General features: G+C 42.9%; 1 protein-coding gene across 1 annotated transcript; it reads right to left on the bottom strand.

Annotated features, from left to right (window-relative positions):
- Positions 1-5,986: 5,986 nt before the first annotated feature.
- On the bottom strand, positions 5,987-12,313 carry TXNIP (thioredoxin interacting protein). Its single transcript, XM_061606081.1, has 8 exons — positions 11,829-12,313; positions 10,537-10,609; positions 10,285-10,432; positions 9,705-9,807; positions 9,085-9,341; positions 8,768-8,927; positions 8,190-8,341; positions 5,987-7,661 (listed from the first exon to the last, which is right to left on the bottom strand). Exons 1-8 carry the CDS (start codon positions 12,076-12,078, stop codon positions 7,626-7,628), a joined length of 1,179 nt encoding a protein of 392 aa, XP_061462065.1. The 5' UTR covers positions 12,079-12,313; the 3' UTR covers positions 5,987-7,625.
- Positions 12,314-24,753: the final 12,440 nt, after the last annotated feature.

Below are 24,753 nucleotides of genomic sequence, written 5' to 3'. Positions count from 1 at the left end.
ATGTAATTTTATCATGGCTGCTTATTTAAGACTCACACAGTGTTGCACCTCAGAGCCTAGTTGGCTCAGAGCACTGTTATTTATTTGTGACTGATAACTGATATGGCTGGCTTGGGTTGCTGGGCATGGAGTTCAGAGGAATTTAACTGCATAGTCTGGTGGGCAAAGCAGTCTGGGGTTTTTGATAGAGGTTGCCTCAGTTCTAATGCCAGGCAAAAACATTTATTTTCACCCAGGCTTTTGACCCTTGATTTGGAGGGGTTTCGGGTATATTTGTGGCCTCTTTCTTGCACATCTTGTACTGGAGTGGGTTGTGCTAGACGTATGATGTGTTTTTAGACTTTGTTTTTGTATACCGACTTTTAATATATTATTTTGTAAGTTGCTTCAGATGAAAAAAGTGACAGAAATGCAGTAAATAATAAAATAACAAAAATATCAGATGGGGTTACCTGTTGCACTGCACCCCACGCTGTTCTCTTATCTCCCTATTAGCGTCAGAGGAAGCAAGGGGAAGTCTGAATGGTGCTGGACTCTAACTCCTGTCACCCCCAGCCAGCATGACCGGTGGCCAGGGATGATGGGAGATGGAGTCTGACAACATGTGCGGGGGGGGGGACCCCAGGTTTCTCCATCTTCCTAGCAAAGGTGATTTCACCCACACCCCGATGATGTTTATCCCCTTTTCTGCGTGTTTTCCAACTCTCCAAGTATAGATCATATCCTTCCTATCTCTTAACAATGACCACCATTTGCCTACACCCACAAACACAAAAAAAGCCAGAATTGAGGTGCTCCCAGGAATGGCTCCTAAAAAGTGCTGACACCCCCCTCCCAGACCTATTTTGTTTTTATAATACTTCTGATGGGAATATTTGGATTTGCTGTTCGACTAGTAACTTCATCCATCCTTGATATACCGGCCAAGACTCAAATTGCTCTGCCCAAGCAATCCTTGCAGAGGCACCCACTGACCGGCAGCTGTGTGGCAATGTGAGGGTGACCCTTAGATTTACTTTATATTCTCCCTCCCTCCCTCTCCCCTACCACAACCCTGCTCCATCTCACCTTTACCCTGGTTGGCTTGTGGACCTGTTCCCACCTGTTGCCTAGGCTAAAGGAGGATCAACGGGTTTGGCATATTCAAGTAGTGGTATTGGATGCACCCGTTGGCAGGGTCAGAGCTTCAAAGCATGTTGTACAAAGGTCACTGTCGCATGGCCCGCAGTGTCTTCTCCTGGTGTTCCATGTGCCGGCAGCAACACTCAACAGCGGTGCTTTTGCGAGCTTGCTGCAATTTTGGCTTTAAAGGAAGAGACAGAGAGTGCTAACGCTTAACCCTACTTAGGAATCATGTCCTTTAACTGGGAAGTATTCTCTTACAATGACAGGGGCAGAACTTGGAAACGTTACTTTTTTGAACTACAACTCCCATCAGCCCAATCCAGTGGCCATGCTGGCTGGGGCTGATGGGAGTTGTAGTTCAAAAAAAGTAACTTTTCCAAGCTCTGGACAGGGGCATGGGAACAGCCTGTTGTTATCCAGTGGTGAGGGAAGGGACCCTTGCACAAGCTCAGAGGCACCTTGTTCCTCAGCAATGCAAGATGGGTTTTCAGGATTAACTTTCTGCATCAGCTGGGTTGTGTGTATTATTACTGGTGTGTTGTTGTTATTCCACCCTTCCTCCCAAAGGAGCCCAAAGCACCAAACACATCAACAAATTAAAAAAAAAAACACAGTTAAAACATTCTAAATGCAGTTACAGTTAATGAAGAAGCACTTTGCAACGTAGCAAAGCACCTTTACAAGCCACTCCATGCAATAAAGGAGCCGTGCTGTCTTGCAATTGCTGAGCGTCATGTGAGCCCATTTCCTGGACTTTTCAGAACTTGTGCTCTTTTCTGAATCCTCAGCCACTTCGCTGCTCTGTGCACAGATGGGGCAATGGGAGATAGAGCAGACAAGACTCTTGTGCGCTGCAGAGTCATCTTTATCTCCCGTGGGCATATGGATGCTTGCCCTAGTCTTGTCCTCCCTAGAATCAGCTGTCTCTGCCATTAGAACAAACACTGTTAGCCCTCTCTAGTGCTGTTTAATTGCAGGCCACTGCCCTCTCTTCTGATTGCAAGATTTCATCTGCCTTATCTGGGGGAGCTTTGTGATTGTGGTGTTTGTGCTTTCTTTACCACTGCGGCTGGCAGCTTGCCCATATAACACTGTTGCCAGACTGGGGAAACCAGAGATAATCCCTCCTTTTTATTTACTATTTCACTTTTATGGACTCGATTGAACGAATCTGTTAATAGCAGTTGCTGACGCTGCTTCCAAAGGACAAGAGATTAAAAAAAAAGAGAGAGAGAGAGACAGCATATTTCATTGTACTGGTTTAGGTTAGCATCAAAGACCTTCTCTCTGTCCCACCAGTCAAAACAGCTAGGCTGGTGAGGACCAGAGAGAGGGCTTTTTCAATTGTGGCCCCCACCCTATGGAACTCCCTTCCAAGTGATCTCCGCCAGACCCCTCTACAATGAGTTTCCACCGGGCCGTGAAGACCTGGCTCTTCAGGCAGGCCTTTTGGTGGGCTAGATTTTAACATCATTGCTTTTAGATTTTAATGTTATTGTATTGATGTGTCATTTTGTGCTATTTTGCTTATTTTGTACGCCTCCCAGAGTGACTGGTTAGCCAGCCAGATGGGCGACTAAGAAATCCAATAATTAAATTAAATTAAAGAATTGTAAGCTTTCACCTTGCCCAGACCTCTTCAAAACTCCCTGCCTGATGAAGGTTTCAAAACTTGAAACTTTATGTGAGCATCCCAAATGGGTGTGAGTAATTGTTGGTTGTGCATGAAAATGGGCTGTGTGTTTATTGTGTGTAAGTAATGTGTATAAGTGGGGGAGTAGGTGAAAGAATAAAAAATGGAATAAACACAGATACTTTATTACCCAAAAAGCAACATGTCTGGCAATGTTTGTAGGTTTCAAGGGGAAAGGGCTGTAGCGCAGTAGTCAAGCATACACTGTGCATAGTGAAGGCCCAGGGTCAATCCCTGGGATCTCTAAGCATGGCTGGCAAAGACTCCTGCCTGAGATCTTGGAGGGTCACTCCCAGACAGCGTGTAGACCTGCCTTATTCACCCTGGTGCCCTTCATATGTTTGGGGCTACAAGTCCCATGCTGGCTGGGAATTTTGTAGTCCAAAACAGCTGGAGGCCACCATGTAGACTGTAGTTTTAAACTGTTTTCAGAATTGCCTTTGACATTGTTGTGACCTGCCCTGGGACCTTCCTGGTGAAGGACGGGTTATAAATTTAATAATTAATAATAACAACAGACAATACTGATCAGGCTATTACGTCTTGTAATATTTACAGTAAGTCTAGCTCTTGGTTAAAATCCCACACTTGCAGCTGATCTGTATATGAAACAGGGACGACCATCTGAAACTTCTCACTATGACGGTGTAGTTGTACATGTCAACCACCGCTTGAGGCTGCAGCCATCAAGCAAGGACACGTCCATGCAAACTGGGCCCACAGATAGGCCTGTCTCTTTATGCACCACAGTCAGTGATGCTTAAGGATGACTTTCTGTTAACTATTAACTATTAACTTTATTTATACCCCGCCGTTTTTCCAAATTGGAACTCATGGCGGCTTCCAGATAAAAAACAGATACAATTAAAACCTACCAAAATTAAAAGCGTATAATACATAAGTAAATAAATATAGACAGATATAATTAAAAAATGAACTCTAATTTAAAATAGCATTAAACTGTTTCTGATATTAAAAACTATACTCATAAAATCAGAATAATTAAAAAATAAACAAGCAAGAGCAATATGACCTCCTTTTGGGCCTATCCTTAGCCGCCTTCGGAATCAAAGGCTTGGTGAAATAAGAAAGTTTTTACCTGTCGACGAAAGGACTGCAGGGAAGAGGCCATTCTTATCTCCTTAGGGAGGGAATTCCAAAGCCTAGGGGCAGCCACCGAGAAGGCCCTATCTCGTATTCTCACCAGTTGTACTTGTGCGGATGAAGGTATTGAAAGAAGGGCCTCTCCTGAAGATCTCAGGGCCCGGGCAGGCACATAGAGGGCGATGCGGTCTGACAAATAGCCTGGACCCAAGCCGTGTGTGTTTCTGTTGCCACTTGCAAGCTAAAGAAACTTAGATGGCAAGCTTAGATGGCAAGCTCCTCAGAGAGCTAAGAGCACAGGTATTTGAGTTTCTCATTAAGAAGACCCTGGCACCTTTGCTTGGTCTGGAAAAGTTTCTGGGAGAAGAGGCACATTTTTACTTGGCACCGAAAGGATGTTAAATGTCTGTCCCAGGCAGGTTTTGCACACAGGGGCACACAGCTGAAAAGGCCCTCGCCCATGTTGCCACCTTCCAAACCGCTATCAGAGGAGGCACCTGGAGAAGGACCTTAGATGATGATAGCAAGGTCTGGGTATATTTTATTTATAAATGTATTTATATACACTGCCCTCTCACAAAGCATGAGGGCAGTGTACAACAGAGAAAATTTTAAAAACAATATTTAAAAATTAGAGGAGGGGCTGAATGATACAGCGTGGGCAGAAGGCTCCAGCTTAACAAAAGGTGCCTAGGTAGGAAGACCATCGTCCAGGATCTTGGAAAACCAACTGCAAATCAGAATAGACAAAGCTGGTTGAAATAGATCAGTCAACGTGCACCACTCAGCTCAACAACAGGACTTACTGAAGCTGGGCTGATTTCAGTTCTGCTTTCTGAAGGATACACACACAGAGCAAGGCTGCATTGTCCATCAGCTTTTACATCTCTGCCAGTGCACGCTTTCTAAGAGCTCAAGATATATACCAATTACCTCATTTAGTGGGTGGGCAGGAGCCAAAGGCCTCAAGAAGGTAGACACCACATTCACACCATACATTTATTCCACTATTACTCCACTTTAAGCAGTCATGGCTTCCCCCAAGGAATCCTGGGAAGTGTAGTTTGTGAAGAGTGCTGAGAGTCATTACAACTGCTATCTTCCTCACAGAGCTACAATTCCCAAAGTGGTGTAACAGTCAGTCAGTCCCTCTTCCCAGAGAACTCTGGGGACTGTAGCTCTGTGAAGAGGAAATGGGGTCTCCTAACAACTCTCAGTGCCCTTCACAAACTACACATCCCCAGATTCTTTGGGGGAAGCCATGACTGTTCAAAATGGAATAAAAGTATGGTGTGAATGTGGCCAGAGAAGGCTTCACTCCATGGTTAACAGTTACTAGGGATGGTGTGGAGATTATTGCACATGTTCCGCATGCCATCCCCATTATTTGCTGCTACACTAATTGGGCAATGAGAAGTGCTGATTTGCAACACCCCACCACTACCAAAGAAGCCGAGGCCAGAAATGCACTGGCAACTTTTTTGCAAGTTTGTGAGATTTAATGCAGCTATTGGGTAGGTAGAGAGGCACTGACCCACCAGGGCTCTCTGGGTTGGGTGCCTGGCGACTTAAGTGGGGCACATTAAGAAAACTCCCATAAGGCAAGTTCTATGGGTCACACCTCTCTCTAGGGAGGCGAGGGCTGCTCATATGAATCCTCCCCTTTTATTGCCATGCTCACCCTAACCAACTTAGACTGTGTGCATGTTGCAACATCACTTCCTCAGCTTTATGACCAGATGGGAAATTGAATCCAGGTCTTCCTAGCTATACTTCAATAGTTATTACCACAACGGATCTCATGAACAGTAGAAAACCCATTTCTTTATATGCCATCAGGAAGGGTTTTAACAAATCCTTAGACTTAATTTCCCTTCTACAGCCCTGTTCTCTCCAGAACCCTGTATGCATTCTCCAAGTCAGGTTTTAATGCAAGCCCACTTATGCTTTAACTTAGTTATGTGTGGAATATGAGGGTGATAATTCATCCCCCTGCCCCTCACTCACCCCAGTTACCCTCACCACAGCAATGCCTTGGCATAAGCAGATGAAACGAGACCGGCATTTAAACCTTTGAACGTTTATTAGAAATATTGTTCCCAAAAACGGGATTCTTCAGAATTGCAGCAGTACAAAATATAATTAAGTTTTCAAACAAATACAAAAAAGCAAAACAGAGAAACAAAAAACACAATAAAAAAATTCAGTACACCCAAATTTATGTCCGACTGTCACTTATATAGTATCTTGCGACCAAGTAAATATTTGTGGTGACAAAACCTGGGATCAATTAACACTTTGGATATGCTGTTTTCCAAAAATTGTTTTAAGAAAGTGCATTTCTGTCAATGGGGAATAAACCAAGTTATTTGCTGGAAAATACACGACAGGGTGGCAGAAAAGCAGCCCAGAAATAGGGAAGCAGTTCCACTTGGTTTAAGGCACGCCTAAAGCCATGTCTGATTTTATTCAGCAAGTATCAGCTTCGTGAGGAGGTATTTGGCACCATCTGACAACAAAAAATTGGTCTTTAGATATTGCTGGGCTTTTGATACCCACGGAAGCAAAGGAATGCATGAGAAACGTCTCAGAAGAGTGGTGAGGGAAGTGCTGCCCTGCACCAAGGCCTCAAGTCCTGCCCCTGCATCATTCAAGGCTGCCAACAACTTGCTTCAGACCCCAAATTATCAACATTGATTTATATTCATATAACACTAAAGATTCAAGAAAAGCAAATAGGCATAGTGACTTTTCTCCCTTACAAAATGTTTGCTTGTTTACATACAAAGGAGAATGTTGAGAACCACAGAAATTAAGTGCTACAAAAGTCCATTACATTTTTTTAAACAGACTGTTTTAGAAAGCTACCCTTCTAAGCAGTGTCCCAGTTGCTTGTTAGGTGAAAACAGAAGAACAAATCTATTGCTTATTATGAAATTAAAGTTATTCTCCTTTCTTGGGGCCTATTTTGTCCCTTTTACTATCACCTCACACTTATACCACCTGCTACACTTCTCTATTCTCACCTCTTTACTTAATGATATTGAGTAAAGAAACTCAGTCCCACCCAACACCTCCAGTAATACCTACGACTGTCCTTCTAGCAACTCTCCCCACACATTTTTCTAAGTGTCCCCAAGATTATGGTGTTAGGTTTTAAAGCCTGAGAAAACCACAAAACACACACTACAATAAGCTTGCTTTTCCTATTGAAAATCTTCAGACATACAACCTCATGTATGTAAATCACAACATTCAAAACACTTTTTGATCATAGATACAAATGGTCATATTTCGTTATTCAGTAGTATTTCTTCCAAACTGTTTATCGTTTTTCACCTCTCCTTGTTCAGAAACGCCTGTTCCTGCCCCACAGTCTCATCTTTAAAGTTTCACTTCAGCACCTGTTGGTTTGTGGGGAGAACAGTTCTGAAAGGCTTTGGGGGAGAGCCAAGGCCCAGATCCACCACTGACCCACACGGCTTCTCTTAGCCTGTGGCAAGTACAAAGATGGAGGCATTAAGACAGCCATTCAATTCTGCTCCTTGCCAACAGTTTTCCGCAAGATGCCCTGACACCTTGAGGTCTTCCTTCCCTTTTCATCAGGGAATTTCTGCCTGGTGTATAATCTCTGCGACTGCAACTGTTAAATGTCCAGGAAAAGCTGGAGAAAAGACAACTGCATAAAGATGTCCTTTGATGCTCACTGGACATTATTGTTGACAGTGCAGGGATCCACCTGGAAAAAGAGAGAGAATACAGGATATGTGTGAGGTAAAGATCTAAGTCAGCTTGGGAATATTATGCAACATTTGTTTGTGTTGCTATTTTTAATTGTAAAACCACCTTGGGTTCCTGAGTAGAATGGTTGCACATAAGTGAAATAAATGTGAAGGTTTTGAAATTGGATCCATTCCCCTTCAAACAGTGCAAAAGCTGAAATTGGGGGTAGAACCTAGTCATGCGGCAATGATACATACCGAGTTGCACAGCTTGTCTTTCAAGATTTATTTGGTTTATATCCCACCCTTCCTCCCAATAGGGGAGCCACAATCTCGTCACCCTGGTTTTATACCTATCTCTTGCAAGCAGTGGAATAAATTGTTTCACCAACTTCTTTTGTTAGGAAGGCAGGCAAGGGCTTCTCAGTATAGTCAGATTTCAGTTTACCAATGAAAGCCTGAAATAGCCTTGCTTCCTTTGGACTGCCTATCAGTCCTAGTGTGCTGCAGTTTGCATTTGAATGTGTAACAGTCAGAAATCTCACCTCTGTGTATGTAGGTGGTGGCATGAACTTGAACTCTGGAGCATACATGAATATGGGGCTGTCAAACGAGTTGTCCAGCTCGTCTAAAAGAGGAGTGGTGGGACTCTCCAGGCGGTGGTCTTCAGGGATGATGTCCAGGTAGCATGGAGGCGCTAACAGAAAGAAACAAAATAGATACACGTCAGTCCACTTTTTCCAAACCTGCTGTAAAATATACATTCTGGTGAAGTGCAAAGTGTGCCTAGGAAAAAAACAGGGTTGGGCCAACAGGTCTCAGGGGAGCTCCTGCCCTTCCCCGGTTCCTACTGAGTGGAAAGGCTGAATCATCCCACCCCTTTTCTCAAAAGGTAGTCAGCTAGATGGCTTGCACTGCTTGTCCAACAGATTCCTTTTGGAAAGTTCTAAAAGCCAGGATAGTTTAGGCAAAGCTATCAAGTGCAGAGGGGTCATTGGCACAATGCAAGGGAGTCAAGTTGAATGACCTCCACTCCTGCAATTCTGCCCTTGCAGAGGCCTCTGTCTGTCCCATATCCAGGAGGCTGTATTTTCAACAACAACAGACAGGAAGCTCTGCTCACCTTCTGGGGTATCAGGGATATTGAGGTCCACCCAGCTCATCTCAGAACTAGTCTGGCTAGCCATGCTGGAGCTGCGGCTGCCGATGCTGGAAGACTTGCTGCCAATGACAAGGGGCAGGTCCAGGATGATCTTCTTGGAACCCGGGACACTGACATAGATCTGCAAAATCCAACAACTATGGTGAGATGCTTTCTTGGAGAGAGAATGGTTTGCTGGGGATAGGGGGTTTGGAGAAGGGTTGCCCCATGTTTTCAGGGATGAATTTCAGGGCTTGAAATAAATGCAAGATCCCTCAAACAGATTAAAGGTTCCTCACCTGCAGGAAGTACTCTACACGCAAGATGTTGCAGCCTAGAATGGATGGCTTGATCTTCTTGACACGGAGTGTCTTGCCACGCCATGATTCAGACATGCCAGAGATGATGTGGTTGCCTCGGACGCATGAGAGCTTCTGGGAAAAGACCTTGGTTTGTCCGTTGGCCAGGTAGGTGTGCTTGGCAACAATGGCTGCCTTGGGCACCACAATCCGGGAACAGGTGTTCTCAAAGTCAGCATTGATGCATATGTCATCACCTGGTAAGAGTGACAAGGGAAAGAAAGTTAGTTGTAGAAGACCTACAGAACTTAACCACTAGAGCAGATCTTCCTTGAGATCTGTTAGGTGCTATTTTAGAAGGGGACTCTCCCCACTTGAAGATATCCCAAGTGTATCCAAGTTGCTCATTAATTCCTTGAACCCAGATTTTTTTAAAAAATCTTCTAGATCTCCACTTGGATTCCCAGGAACATCTAGAAGCTACAGATAAGTCTTCTAGCAATTTACAATATTTATTACATTTACACCCCACCCTTCCTCCCAAAAGGAACCCGGTGAGGTACAGTTCACCCCTCCTCATCAAATCCCATGCTCCTGAAAAGGAAGGAGCCAGCCCTCACCTTCACAGAAGCCTTTGCGGTCAATTCTGGCACTGACAGACACATGCCCATCAGGGATGAACATACAGGACACTTTCTTTTCCTTCTTGGCAGAGACAGGCGACTGAAAAGAAATCCATAAAGAGATATGGTTACACATTAAAAAAAAATGGAAGGAGACACTTATTCTGCTCCAAAGTGCTGCGCCTGTCCACATGCATGCTCTGTATTCTCAGAGTTCAACCTTTTTGTCCCTTGCCTGATCTTTATTCCGTCTTCCCACATTTAGAGCTTAAGTTAGAACTAATTATCCACAAGTATCTTGCTTCATTAAATCCTAAATGAGACACCTGAATATAGACCATTAAATTCAGGCTGAAGCTGAACAGAGGCAAACATCCCTTCAAAAACTTTGAACACACTAAACAGCAACTAAGACATAGAAGAATACCAAAGCATCCAGGTTTGCAATTCTGAAGCAAAGTCTACCAAAAAGATGCTGAAAAATGGCCAATTTCAGACGATCTTTGACACTAAACCTGCTTAAGCTATTAACTGACAACTGACCTGAGATCAAAGGACAAACCCTAGTGGTAATTACCATCAGGTCTGGAGTGTTGACATCAATTTGATCCATGACCTCAAAGCGCTTCTTTATCTCTTGAACCGGAATGGATGGGCGATCCAAGAAAGCCTTCACCCAATAATCAACACAGCCATACTTGCCCTTGAAAGTGGTACCAAGTGGTCTGAAAGAACACAAATGTTCATTAGACACAGGAAAGAAGTAAAGCAGTGATGAATCTTGGTATTTTATGCTATATTTCAGTGGCTACATTTGGCCAATACCTACCCTTGGGGCAGCTCAAATCCAAACTTGTATTCATAGGTGTTTCCTGGTCTCAGAATCACAGAACCATCTTCATCTAGGAAGACATCAGAGAGAAAGACGTCAAGCTTATGGAGAAAACATTTTAAGTATTTCTAAATGACAAATAATGCATAAGGATAATTAAGTGTTCTTATCAAGACCAATGTACCTTCAAAAATTAAACAGCAGGAAATGTCTAGAGTACCCCTGTTTCAAGCCAGCATTTCAAGAAATGATGCTGTTCTCATCCTTCTTCAACACTGGTTGCTAATACATGCAATTAAGATCTCAACGTTTTAAAAAAATGCATTGTCTTTCCTGCCTGCGAGCGTGTCCAATTATAAACCAAAGGGACAAGTTACAGAAGCCAACAGTCTACAGGATTTTACATCTTGCAGGGCAGGGGACTTCCTGTACTGCTTGGAAATCACTACCTATTAATACATCCACTGCCAAAAGCCCCAGCTGGCCAATTCCCTGCTATGACGATGACTGTTGCTGGGACATACTCCTTTCTTTCCTTGGATGTTTGCTCAGCAAGGAAACTACAAAAACTGCAGGATGCCACTGACCCTTCATTCTGAGGAGACATGCCACCCTGGACCCTTTGTTCAGCTCCTTAGCAGTACATCCCTGCTCCAGGTTCCCAAGCCTTGGAACTATACATTGTTTCCCAGCTGGCCCCTCTTTGGTGTTGATCTTTTTCGTGCAGCTCAGTCCTGCAAGGCTGCAATCCTAGAACCGCTTACTTAGCAAGGGAGCTTAGTCCCACATTGAACCGGGATGCAAGTTTTAAAAACCAGTCTTTAAACAGGCTAGCGTTCCATTTCCTTCGCATTTGAGTCTGTGCTACATTATACACCAACCTACATAGCCAGCCCTGAAACACCATAAAACAAGATGCTGTACCCTGTACAACCCCCCCCGAAAATGCCAATTTAGTTTTTTTAAAGCAAAACTTTAAAAGTTTAGAGCCAAGTGTGCCTTGCTGAACAAGATAGCCTTCCAATTAACTCTGAAACAAAACCCCCAAATTTAAAGCCAAACCTTCACTCCTACGCATGCTTACTTTGAAGCAAATCCCATTGGGCTTACTCCCAAGAAGTCACCGCGCATTGATAGATCCGGGCTGAAATTTTACTTCTCACGGGCTACTAAAATTCCAGGAATGGCTTTCCGTTGTTTTTGCAAGGTTGAGGATTCCCACAGGCAGAGATGCCGGCACAGACCGACCCCTCCCAAAAAAACAAAGACACCCCCACGCTGCTGCTCACCAGCTAGATGGTCGTCCAGGGTGAGGACATCTTCATAGCGGAGATACTCCATCTCTTGCTTGCACTGCTGGGGCCCTTTGATCCACAAGACCCGGGCCACGCCGCAAGCCAGGACTCTGACGCTGGTGACGCGCGTCACTTCGGCCACTTCCACCACCACCCGGCCGGCCACCTTCTCCCCGCTGCCGTAGACCTTGCCGGGCTCGCTGAAGGCCACCTCGAAAGTCTTGATCTTCTTGAACATCACCATGGCTGCCAACTATTGCAACTTCAGAGACAAGAAAATGCCCTCGTACTGTTGTTGTTGTTATTTGTTTAGCAAGCCTGGCTCAGGGCTTTTTTTTAATACACAAATTTGTTCCCTCCCTCTCTTTTTTTTTCTTCTTCTCAAAATGTGTGGCGTCCAAGGCACTCTTCGCTAACCGGAGCGCTAATGACTGCTGACTCCAGCCCGCTCTGAACCCGCCCGGTTGCTGGACTCCGTCGCCTGCATCCGGCCTTTTTATACGCGGCCTACACCCACCGTCCCCGCCCTTACGTTGTTGATTTCAAGCAGCTCCATGCGGCCGGCTCGTGTACCCTCGTGCTGTCCTCGTGAACAGCGCTGCTATTGGCCGCCTCGTCGTGTTTACAATCCCGGCAGCCAATCGGAGGCCGGCCGGCGGCGCGTGGACAGTGTGTGTAGAGAAGATGCCGGCTGCAAGGGAAAAGGAGGCGGCGGCGGTTGGAAGGGTGGGGGGAAGGGAAGCTCGGAGTGACGTGAAGGTGGCCAATAGGGAGGCGAGGACAGGGGGGAAAACAAGCGCCACGAGCGAATGAGGCGCGGAGGGCGGAATTTAGAGGGTTTGTGGTGGCTGTAAGGAGTATGGGGTTAATAGCTGTTGGGGCTGTGAGGGGAATTTTGCTTGAGTTATTAACGCTTTCTTACATATCAAAATATGTATGTGTTGACTAGCTGGTTTACCAAATCATACGAGGGGAAGTCCAAGCCTCGATTCCAGCCCGGTGGAGACGATACGCAATCCTCAATGTGCCCTGTTACTTTTCAATAAACTGAGGAGGCGACTAATCGCTTCACTAGCTCTGAGAAGAAAAGGTGTCTGCCTCCCCTCAGTATTTATATAACTCGTTTTGAAAACTTTTTTTCCCCAAAGCACAACTAGTACTAAAAAAATTAAAAGATGAGTGTGTACACATATTTTAAAATTCTCAAAAGAGCGTGGGGTGACAAATTATGTCTAAAAAGCGTTGAGTTACGTTTCACAGAGCTTGTGTCTCAAACAGGATGTGACTAATCCAACCCCCCCCCCAGATAAAAATGGTTAAAATGGTAACAAATAAAAAAAATTGTGGGGGGAGTGAATTGTACAAAGAAGAAACAGAATTGGACCTGACTTTCCTTCTCAAGCTGCTGTTGGAGTCCAAACACATCTATAGGAATATGAAAGTGAAAAATATATTTAAACGAGATAACCATAAAAGACCACAAGCTTTCTTTTTCAAAAAGCACAGTTTGTGCCAGAAACAGTTTGAAAGAACTTCTAACAAAGGTTAAAAATAACATAACCAGTGTTAAAATCAGATTTAAACTATCAGATCCAATGTCTCAGGCGTCAAAAAACAACGGACTTCTTTTTTATAAGTTGCAGACCTGCAAAACATACAGTAATAGGGTTGTTTAGTACAGAAGAGTGTGACGCTGCTAACTGTACAAAAGTCTATTTTAATTCCTCAAATTAAGAATTCTGATTACATTTGAAACGTACATACATTTTAAAGCTCATTGAGTGTTTGCAAATAAACATACACAGCGCTGAGATTCTATTACAACTACTTTTATTTGGGAATTGTCTCTTTCCTGAGATAAATGCTGCACTGGGTATCCTTGACAAGCAAGCTTCCCACCTTGGCTCTGAATTTGATGCTTATTGTTCCCTTTTCATTGCTAAAGCATCAACCCTAGCTGGTCTCAGCCGGGTCAGTCAGCATCTCTGTTAGCTGCTTTGTTATTTTTCTCTCAGGCGACAAACGCATTCTGTAGATGTCAAAGACATTTTAGCCCTGGTACAGGCGTGCAGCCAGTGGAGCCTGCAAATCCAAGGCACGTTCCAGAAATTGTATCCTCCTCAAGTACTGTTTTCTCTGGCAGACCTCTTTAACCTTTGGCTCCCTGACCTCAATTTGGCTGTATGCGCAACACAGTGGTCCTGGAAATATGGTGAGGTAAAGAGCAACGGTGTTCACATATTGTAGGTCTGATATGACACACATCCAGGATCACAGCTTCCGATGTGGTGTTAATTCACCTGGATCAGCTTTTGCCCACCTGGCGCCTTCCTAAAGTTTTGCATGACAACTCTCATAAGTGCACAGCTGTGCAGACTGGGGCTGATGGGAGTTGTGGTCCAAAACCTCTGGAGGGCACCAGGTGGACGAAGGCTGATCTAGAACAATGTGGTTTTTTAAATTATGTTGTGGGGAGCCCCAGGGTTCTTTGGGTGACCCAGTATGACGATTGGTCATGGCTAGCAAGCTGCCCTGAAGACACTGCTTTTGCCATCACTACCAGTCTTCTATTGCAAGGTTTCATTGCACAAGAGTGTTGAACATGTGTTATAAGTTCAGCTGCACTTGCAGTTTACACAAAACTGCTGCGGCCCAAGAAGGCCTCAGTTCCATGTGAATTGACTGATGTGCTTCAATCTTCTGCAAAGCAAAAGGGACCCACCTGCACAGCTAATATGCAATACTTCTTTACCATGCAAGTCACTGTGGTAAGAGTTCCTTTGAGGCAGGTGGTTTTCACACATGTTCTGAGTACTTAAGAACCATCGACTGAAATATCGCAGTAAAACATCCCCAGCCAACCCCTTCCGCCGGTATTAAGCAACAATACCAAAAACAGCATTTCAAGTCAGATTTAAACTGGAAATTCTTTTTTTTTCTTCATGACAAGCAGGAGGAAATTGATACTAAAGTATTTGTCTGGTCTTTTGCATGCAGTTATTATGAATAAATTGCATGTGGCTATGGGAACACAGCTTTTATTTGCCCTTTGGACTTGGCAGACATATGTGGAGCCAGAAAGGCAAATTTTATGCTTGTGATAAAGGAGAAGGTGAAGATTTACCCCTTTTTAGAGCTTCTTGTACCTTCTTTCCTCCCCACTCCTAGTCACAAATGCCTGACAGAGAGATCACAGCTGTTGAAGTGCATTCTTCTGGCTACTCTTTTTCCTGTGCTGACAAATACCCTTCTCGCCTGTTTACCCAAGATATAAATATATAGCCATATAAGGTTTCCTTCACACACTAAACAACTCCTACCAGCCTGCTAAAGGGATCTAGCCTGCCTGCTACATTGGAGTCAAATTATTCTCCAAGCCTTGCCAACTAGTTGCAGATAGGTGGAAGGCAATTCATAGGTCTGAGAATAGGATTTTCCATTAATGGGAAAAGTTCATGCTTAATGGATTTGTAAACAGTAAGGACCTAGGGACAAACTAGACATAATATACACTAATAGGCAAAAAAAATCTTGCAGTTTAAGAACATACCTATAGCCAACAGATATTTCCATCAAACTTAAAAAAGCAGGGAAATTGGGCAGCTATAGTGAATGCATCAGGGGACCAGGAGACCTGACCTCCTCTCTGAGATATTGTACTCTCCTACAAATTTGTAAAAATGGAAACACAATTTGGGTTGGTCTTTCACAGTCCAACCACATCCTGTGTAGTTTGGAAGAATTTGGTAACATATGCTTCTGAGCATATGGTGAGTGGTGGCAACACCTGCCATCTCCAAAGATGGAGAATTACATTTTTGTATGTTTGTTGGTGTTCTTCTTACTCTGCTTCTTTCCTGTATAATTACTGTTTCCACAGAGAATCTAACCTAGAAAATTATATTTCTTTCATTATTCATCCTAGAAATCTGTGTCAAATTTATTTTCATTAATTTCAAAGCTTTGTATTGGTCAATGTCATATAATGGTGAAGATAGCCTTTTGTGTTTCAAACTGGAGGGTATGTACTATTTTTATTTTGGGTGCATTAACAGTTGAATCTGAAACTGCAGTTTGATATAAAATCAGACTGATTACAATATGTTGCTACTTAAGCAACTTAGTTGTTGGAAGAAACAAACTTGACCTGCCCAAGATGCATGTTTTCAACCTGCTGTGCTTAAACCACTCCACTTAAGAAAAGGTGGGCATGGTCAATTAAAAACATAGAGCACACCTAGAAATTTGCTAGAATATATTTCACCTCCCACTGTTTTATCTTTATTTATTTATTTATTTATTAAACTTATATACCGCCCCATAGCCGAAGCTCTCTGGGCGGTTCACAAGACCAACTTCAAAATACAATAAACATATATTAACAATTTAAAACACATTAAAAGTTTTTAAAAAAATTTAAAAGGTAAAACAGTTCCAACACATGCGAAAACATATTAAAATGCCTGGGCAAAGAGGAAAGTTTTAACCTGGCGCCGGAAAGATAGCAGTGTTGGTGCCAGGCGTATCTCCTCAGGGAGATTGTTCCATAAATCGGGGGCCACCACTGAAAAAGCCCTTTTTCTTGTTTCCACCCTCCGAGCTTCCCTATGAGTAGGCACTCGGAGGAGGGTCTTTGATGTTGAGCGTAGTGTACGGGTAGGTTCATATTGGGGGAGGCGTTCCATCAGGTATTGTGGTCCTGTGCCATGTAAGGCTTTGTAGGTTAGAACTAGCACTTTGAACCGGGCCCGGAAACATATAGGCACCCAGTGCAAGCGGACCAGAACCGGTGTTATATGTTCGGACCGTCTGGTCCCCGTTAACAATCTGGCCGCTGCATTCTGCACAAGCTGCAGTTTCCGAACCATCTTCAAAGGCAGCCCCACGTAGAGCGCATTGCAGTAATCTAATTTAGAGGTTACCAGGGCATGAACTACTGAAGCAAGGTTCTCTCTGTCCAGATAGGGGCGTAGCTGAGCCACCAGCCGAAGTTGGTAAAAAGCACTCTGTGCCACTGAGGCTACCTGAGCCTCAAGTGATAGGGATGGTTCTAAAAGGACTCCCAAGCTACGGACCTGCTCTTTCAGGGGGAGTGCAACCCCATCCAGAACAGGTCGAACATCCGCTATCCAGTCAGGAGAACCACCCACCAGCAGCATCTCAGTCTTGTCTGGATTAAGCCTCAGTTTGTTAGCTCTCATCCAGTCCAGTGTTGCAGCCAGGCATCGGTTCAGCACGTCGACAGACTCACCTGAAAAAGATGAAAAGGAGAAATAGAGCTGCGTGTCATCAGCATACTGATGGCAACGCACTCCAAAGCTCCTGATGACCACACCCAGCGGCTTCATATAGATATTAAAGAGCATGGGGGACAGAATCTTGTGCAAACTGAGACACTCCTCATGTCCATTGGAGACTATTCTGCAGAATAGTCAGTGCCAATATTCCACAATTGTTTTTGGAGGTTTTTTTTAGTGTAAATTTTGCAAAGCGTTGCTGTATTTCACATTTTCAAATAAACAGAAGCAAAAGAAAATTATTTACTATAGGAAACTTCACTAAAATTGCAAAGTAAATCAAACATATTTAAAGTGATTATCTGAAATATATCAGCTGTCTTAATATAGTTGCTTCCTCCCTGTTAAATCAAGATCAGCACATGTCTTGTTTCTCTTGTTTGGGTTGATTGCATGGGTGTGGCCCCCTGATTAGCCAAGCAAAACAGCTGTGAGTCTGACTTTTAAAACACTGATGGTTCTGACTGAGCATGCCCAATGCTATAATAGACTTCAATGTTAGATTTCTTAAATTAATTAAAAATCAGCCATGCATTTTTTTAACTTTTAAACTGCAGAAGATGAAGGTCAGAATATGGGGCAAAGTTGGTAATAGGAGTACATGTACTCTGTGAATATGGCTGATTTTTAATTTCAACAAATTATGAGACCACTGACAGAAAAAAGTTCCCACAGGGGGAAGGTTGCCAGGTCTCTGGTTTTGCCCAGAGACTCTGGTTTTGGGGGGTCCTTTCTGGGTGAGCCACCTTAATCTCTGGACTCTTAGCTTTCATTTAAAAAAAGGTTTCTAGGTGGTCTGGTTCATATACACCAAAACATCAGCTACCCCCTCACAACTTCTATTAGAAGCCAGCTGCTCTAAACCCTGCCCTTTCAGGGTTTTAGCCAATAAATGAAGTCAGGGTTGTGATTGACAAGAGATTTGCTGACCTCCAGGCAAAAGCTAGAACCCATTGCAAATCTTGAAAACAGTGTCCTTTTCCTGTTTGTCTGCACATGAGAAGTTGAATGAGTGTATATGTTATACTTTTCTAATTATAAGGAGTCAAACAAGTTTAAATTTTACTGGGCTGTTGAAGAGGGCATTTTGTCTAATTCATAGCCTGTTTTGAAAACCTTCCCAATATGAAACTTTAATCCTTTGCCCACTTTTCTGAGAGTAAAGCTGCAATGCTAACCCCACATACCTGGGAGTAAACCCCATTGAATTCAGTAGGGCTTACTTTTGAGTATACATGGTTATGATTGTGTTGTAAATCAATGGGACTTTTGAGTGAACATACCAAAGGATTGTGTTGTAAATCTTTCTCTCCCCCTCAAATCCTTTTTTTCCTTAAAGCAACTAGGCAGGGCTTACTTAGAATTTTTATTAGAATTTATTACCTGCCCTTCACCCAAAAGTAAATGATTTTATTTGGTAAGAAACGAATACTGGTTAAAAAAAAAAGTTCTGCAATGACCAACTGGTTTTGACAATAAACTATTATGTAGGGTGTATGTATTTTTACATCTTCAATGTGTGTGTATAAGGAATCTTTCCAACAACGCTGTGAGGTAAGGTTGGAAACCAAAGCAGCCTACAACAATAAATAAATCCATTTAAAATCCAATAACCATAAAACAAGTATAAAACATTTGCAAAACAGCTTAAAGCGGCATGATTCTGAATTTTGCGTTGGGTGAGTGAAGTTCCTTATCATTTGAGGTTGCAGTCCAGTGCATGCTTCCCTGTTTGAATACATTGGGACTTGCTTCTGAGTAAACATGCATAGGATTGCACTATAAATATCTTAACAGGTTGTGTAAATAATAAACATCTTTGACATGCATGCTAATATAAATATTCCTTCATACTACGTCTCAATATGCATCTGACTTCACACTATAGCTGTACATTATCATTTCCTGTACATTTTAAGTGTGCTCTTCTTGCTTGGGGAGGTCATGGTCCCCCTCCATTGTTTTCACCCTGAGGGGCACATTAGGCTGAGAGATGGTGAGTAGCCCATGGTCACAAAGTAAACTTTGTAGCTGACTTCCATTAAAAAAAATAATTAAAATGATTTTTACCCAGGCAACGTTTATGAAGTTATGCAGATCCACATAATATATTTAAAGCACATCCAACTTGCATTTAAAGCCCAAAGTATCCTGGGAAGTGTAGTTTCACCCTCACAGTTATAGTTCCCACCACTCAACAAACTACAGTTCCCATTATTCTGTGGTGGGATTCATGTGCCTCAAATGTATGTTGAATGTGCTTTAAATGCATGGTGTGGATCTGCATTAATTAGTATGTTGTGCATTAATTATTGAATTGAAAAGAGCAATTTTAAAAGATAATTTTTAAATGGGAAGGGCAGTAGCTCAGTGGTAAGGCACATGCTTTGCATGCAAAGGTCCAAAATCCAATCTCTGGTAAAGACTACTGCCTGGAATCTTGAAGAGCCAATGCTAGTCCATGTCATCAGTACTAAGGTAGATAGTACCAAATGGCCTGAGTTGGTATAAGGCAGATTCCTTTGTTCCTAAAAGAAGAAAGGGCCACAGTGATAAATTTATTTATGTATTTTACTTACAGCAGTCATATACAACTTTATTGTAAAAAACCTCAAAGCAGTTTACAGAAGGAAGCAGGTACTATGTGGCACCCATAACATTGAAAGCACACCTTAACCTTGGCCTGGTAGCAAATCAGCAACCAGTGCAGATTTCAGAGCAGAGGTATTATGTGCTGATAGGGTCTCACTCATGTCAGCAATTGTGCTGCAGCATTCTGCACTAACTGCAGCCTCCAGGTCAGGTTGTGCTGCATTGAGATTTCTGTGACCCTGGCTGACTGGCTGCCAGGTTTTTTTAGTTTTGTTTTTTGGTTAGGAATCCTGACTGGTTGTGGGATGCTGACTTTTCTGCCTTACTCATAGGAATCTTGTTGTGGTTGGTATGGAATTGCATTTAGGGAATCATCACTGTCTTTTGTTTTTCTTTTCTATTTGCTTTTTATTTACCTCTGACCTCACTTCCTTACATCCATAGAAGCAACAACAGTGGTTCCATGTGCTCAGCTCAACCCCCTTAAACCCACTGATGATGCATCTTGTTGGTTGCATGACGGTTTGTTTCTTGCTCAATAGTGGTAAAAAAGAATTCACATACTGGGAAGTGTGGCTTCAACTGCTGTTGTTCCCAAGCTGCTGCCTGTAAATGTAGGCCAAACAATGTATGTTTTCTCTCTGTCAATTATTACTCACTGGAATTGGGTTGGCTGTCAAAATGAGTTTATAGCAGCTCACAGGATAGGCAGGAAAGGGCAGAGAATCTTTTTACTCATTTCCTAAACCTCCCTCTACAGTGAAGGGTCAAGTCTGTAAAGAGGTTTGGAACAGCCATGTTAAAAGGCAGGCAGGGCATTCCAGGCAGGGGGGTTGCCAACTCTGCTTTGATTTCTATATCTTTGCAAAGGATCCCTAGTCAAGCCCTACCAACAGCACAATCCTAACCATATCTACTCAGAAGTAAGTCCTGTTGAGTTCTATGGGGCTTAGTCCCTTAGTAAGTGTGTTTAGAATTACAGTCTTCAGGGGCATCCACCATTACTCCTGACTGCTCTCATCTAACATCTCCCCAACACTATGTTCCCTTCTTCCTACAATGGCCTGCTGGTGACTGGCCTGAGGGCACTTAAATCCTTCTTGCCAGAAGCAAGTAGGCTGGATTAAGTGTTCCCTACCCAGGCTGCCTAAGTAGGTGAGAAGGAATGATCCTGTCACTTCAGCTGGACCCGGGAACACCCTCATTTAGCTGAAATCTTAATTTCCAGTTGGAGAATTTGTTTTGTTTGAGTAGTATACTCCAAGCAACTGTGGTTGATGCTTAACATATCATGCTTAATGACATCACTAGGGCCCACCCTATGACATCACTAGGACCCATCCCTGAAATCTCAGGGTTTGGGATGCTTCTGACCTGGCAACTCTAAACAGGGGTCTGGATTTTTTTTCTTTTGTTTTACACTTTGAACTCTCAATTGTCTCTTGATTGCTTTGTGTATTGCCATGAAAACTTAGAGGGTTGTTAAGCAAGCGTTTCCAAGTTTGGATCTTTACGTTTCGTAAAGTTTGTTCTGAAATGAGCTTATGGAAAGCAGCAGAATGGCATGGGGGGTTATTTTCAATTTAACATTACGGAATGCAAAAAATCCATGCTGTATAATAACTCGTGGCTGTATAATTAAATGTGTCTTTGCATTTAATGGGCATGTTTTTCAGAATGCAAACAGCGGTCACGGGAAAGGGCTGGTAATTATTGAAATTGCAGCAGGCAGGGAGGGGAAATTTAACTCTTCTCCTGCTATACTTCTGATGAAAATGCTAGAATATGTCAAAGTGACTTGAGTAAAGAACTGCCAGACAGCAGGAGTCCTAGTCTGTGAGCACACTAGTCACCTACACCAAAGCATTTCCATTGGCCACACCTAGAGGGAGAACAGATTGATCTGCCAATCAGTCACAAAATCTGTTTGAAGTGAATTAAAAAAAACCCCACAGGCTGTTTCCACCTTGTTTTACAGTAAAAAGGGGGGGTTGACTAGTGTTGTGTGCCCCCATTTTCAGAAAAGAGGTGGAGATGCACTGGAACTGGCAGAACAGTAAGTGTGTGTCTAGTCATGCCTTCCCCTAGTTAGATTGTGGACACCCATACACTACACTATAGATTCAACATCTTACATTAATTTCCCTGCATAAGTAATGAAATTTACATACAAGATGGAAAATTTTGCTCTAGCTCCTGAGCAATATAAAAGATGTTCAGGTTCTTATTTTCCCCTTCACCCTTTCTTCTTAATATCTATCTCTCCGTCACGCACTGTGACACAGCTGAAGACAAGAAGATCTTGGCCTATGGCATGGGCTGAAAAACCATGACATTTATTCCAGAATACTAGGAAATCTAGACATCAGGATAAGCTAAGAAAATTCGATTTGAAAACTAGATAGGCTGGAGGAAGTTAGGAAGCCAAATCTTAACACAGGAAAAAAACAAGCCTAACATTCTGATTCTCTTAATGCAATTATAATGGTATTCTTAATCTATATTAATAAATAATAATAATAATAATAATAATAATAATAATAATAATAATAATAATAAATTTAATTTCTTCGTCGCCTATCTGGCCAATGGCCACTCTAGGCGACTTACAAAATTATTAAAATACAATTAATAAAATACAGTAATACAATAAAAACAATAGATCTACAACAACAATATTAAAACTGGGTAGGAGGCATTACAATTATATCGATTAACCCTCCCCGGATACCCCGAAGGCCTGCTGAAAAAGCCAAGTCTTTAAGGCTTTCCGAAATACATTTAGGGAAGAGGCATATTATTTTCGAAGTACTGGATTGCTGCATTTTCCTTTGAGTTGCTATGTTTTTCATCAAAGCTTATTTGAAGCTTATTTCCTATAATATGAAAATAGTATTATTATCTGAAGCATTTATATCAGTAAACCAAATGATTTATGTCAGTTACAATACTGAGTCTGGTCACTTGATTGTGCTTTACTCCCCAAATCTGGGATTCAAACTCAGATTAGATCATCAAATTAACACCAAGCAGTCTTGAGTCCCAGCACCTCTTTTGCTAGATTTGGACCCTTTGCTTCAAGCTGTTCTTCTTTATGCATATTTTATTGACTTTCAAAATATAACAAACAGGTAAGCAAAAAACTCCCCACCCCACCCCTCATGCAGTTCTTGTGCTTATCCTTGATTCATTATTACTTACTTGGCTCATGAACTGGTGAACCAGACCACTACTTTCCGAGTGGTAGCTTGGGAACTGGTAATCTGGGCTGGTTTGTATTGTTCTGCTAAATCAGATGTGGGGAGTCTTTAGCCCTCCAGATGTTGCTGAACTACAACTCTCATCAGCCGCAGCAAACATATGTTGTCTTTTTTGGGCCACAGGCTTCTGATGTCACTCCAAATAAAAATCTAAGAAAGTGTTGATGGGGGGTACAAAATGGAGAAGATCTGTTTTCAAGCCTTTTGTATAGGTTAAACGTTTTTTTTAAAAAAGATCTAAATGACTAGGAGAAACTTCAGAGAGTACTGCTGGCACATACTGGTGGTGACTATTAGCTATTGGTCACCCCACTTGCCCAGGTGGAGGCGAAAATAAACAGTTTTGTCATTTTTTAAAATTAACTTGCAAAGGAGGCAGAAGTCTGACTTTTTGCCTCTGGCTAGCCAGAAAGGAGTCTGGGAGCTGGGAGCGAGTAGTAGGCTTCAAACATATGCTGTTTGCTTTTGGGGAACAGATGCTGTGTTAAAGGCTGGAACTAACAGTCTGGGTGCTTGCTTGTTCTCCCATGCTCAGTTTGTATATTTATAATTAACCAGATATGATACATTTCCATTATTCTCTCTCCACATGGAAACTGCTATTGTAAAAAGCTGCTCCAGAAATTTTGTACTACTCAGGAATCTGGGGAGCTACAACATACCCTGGTAAATCACCAAGGCATGCTTCCTTCCGTAGGTCTTAGTTACTCTGGTCGATGATGATAATGTTTACCACCTGCCATCACCAGCAGGTCCCAGGTGGGTTACAACAGTTTAAAATTAATTAAAATTAATTTACCATAAACAGGAATAGGATGGGTCTTGAAAACATACATCTCAAGTGCCAAAGGCCAGGGTCTTTAGCATTCACCAATAACTGTACAGCAAAAATGCCAAGTGCACCTCTGTGGGGAGGGAATTCTACAACTTAGGGGCTGCCACAGAGAAGGCCCTCTCTTGGGCCACCATCCCCTGAACTTCTGAGGGTGGCGGAACCACCAAGAAGGCCCCCTCTGCTGATCTAAACACTGAAGATGGTCTGTAAGGAAGGAGGCAGTCTCTCAGATATTTGGGGCCTCAGTTGTTTAAGGCTTTACACTGATGTGAGCGCCTTGAACTGGGCCCAGAAACAAACTGGCAACCAATGCAGCTGTTTTAGAACAGGGGTTATATGAATTATAAAAGCAACCCTAGCCAGTAATCTGGCCATTGCATTTTGGACCAGTTGTCCAGTCGTTTCAAGGGCAGCTCTATGAACAGTGCGTTGCAACAATCCATTCTGGAAGTTACCACAGCAGGGAGTACTGTGGCCAAGTCATCTTTGTCCAAAAGGGGCTGGACCTGGAATTAGGCACTCCTGGCCACTGAGGCCACTTGACCACTGAGGCCAAGCTACAAATGTGCTTCTTCCAGAGGAGTGCAACCCCATCCACAACAGGCTGTCTTCCTATCTCCTGGGCTCTGGAACACATAGCACCTCTGTCTTTTCAGGATTCAGTTTCAGTTTGTTGGCCTACATCCACACCATCACCTCCTCCAAGCACCAGTTCAACAACTCAACTACCTCTCCTCATTCAGATGGAAGAGAGAGAGAGAGTTGGGTGTCTTCTGAATATTGATGACACCTCACTCCAAACTCTTGATGATAGCTCCCAGTGGCTTCATAAAGATGTTAAATAGCATAGGGGATCAAGATGAAACCCTGCAGGATACCGCAGGAAAGAGCCAGTGGTGTTGCCCACAATTACGTTCTGGAGGTAAGAGCAGAAC

This window comes from Rhineura floridana, chromosome 22, assembly GCF_030035675.1.
Source record: "Rhineura floridana isolate rRhiFlo1 chromosome 22, rRhiFlo1.hap2, whole genome shotgun sequence".
NCBI lineage: Eukaryota > Metazoa > Chordata > Lepidosauria > Squamata > Rhineuridae > Rhineura > Rhineura floridana.
Note: the sequence above shows the minus strand (reverse complement) of the source record. Positions and strands in the feature narration are given on the sequence as shown.

Excerpts from the sequence above, each read along its gene's own strand:
- TXNIP (XM_061606081.1), bottom strand. The coding sequence starts at position 12,078 with ATGGTGATGTTCAAGAAGATCAAGACTTTCGAGGTGGCCTTCAGCGAG. Across the intron at positions 9,808-10,284 it reads TCAACACTCCAGACCTGATG|TCGCCTGTCTCTGCCAAGAA; the intron begins GTAATTACCACT and ends ATTTCTTTTCAG. Across the intron at positions 9,342-9,704 it reads CCGCAAAGGCTTCTGTGAAG|GTGATGACATATGCATCAAT; the intron begins GTGAGGGCTGGC and ends CACTCTTACCAG.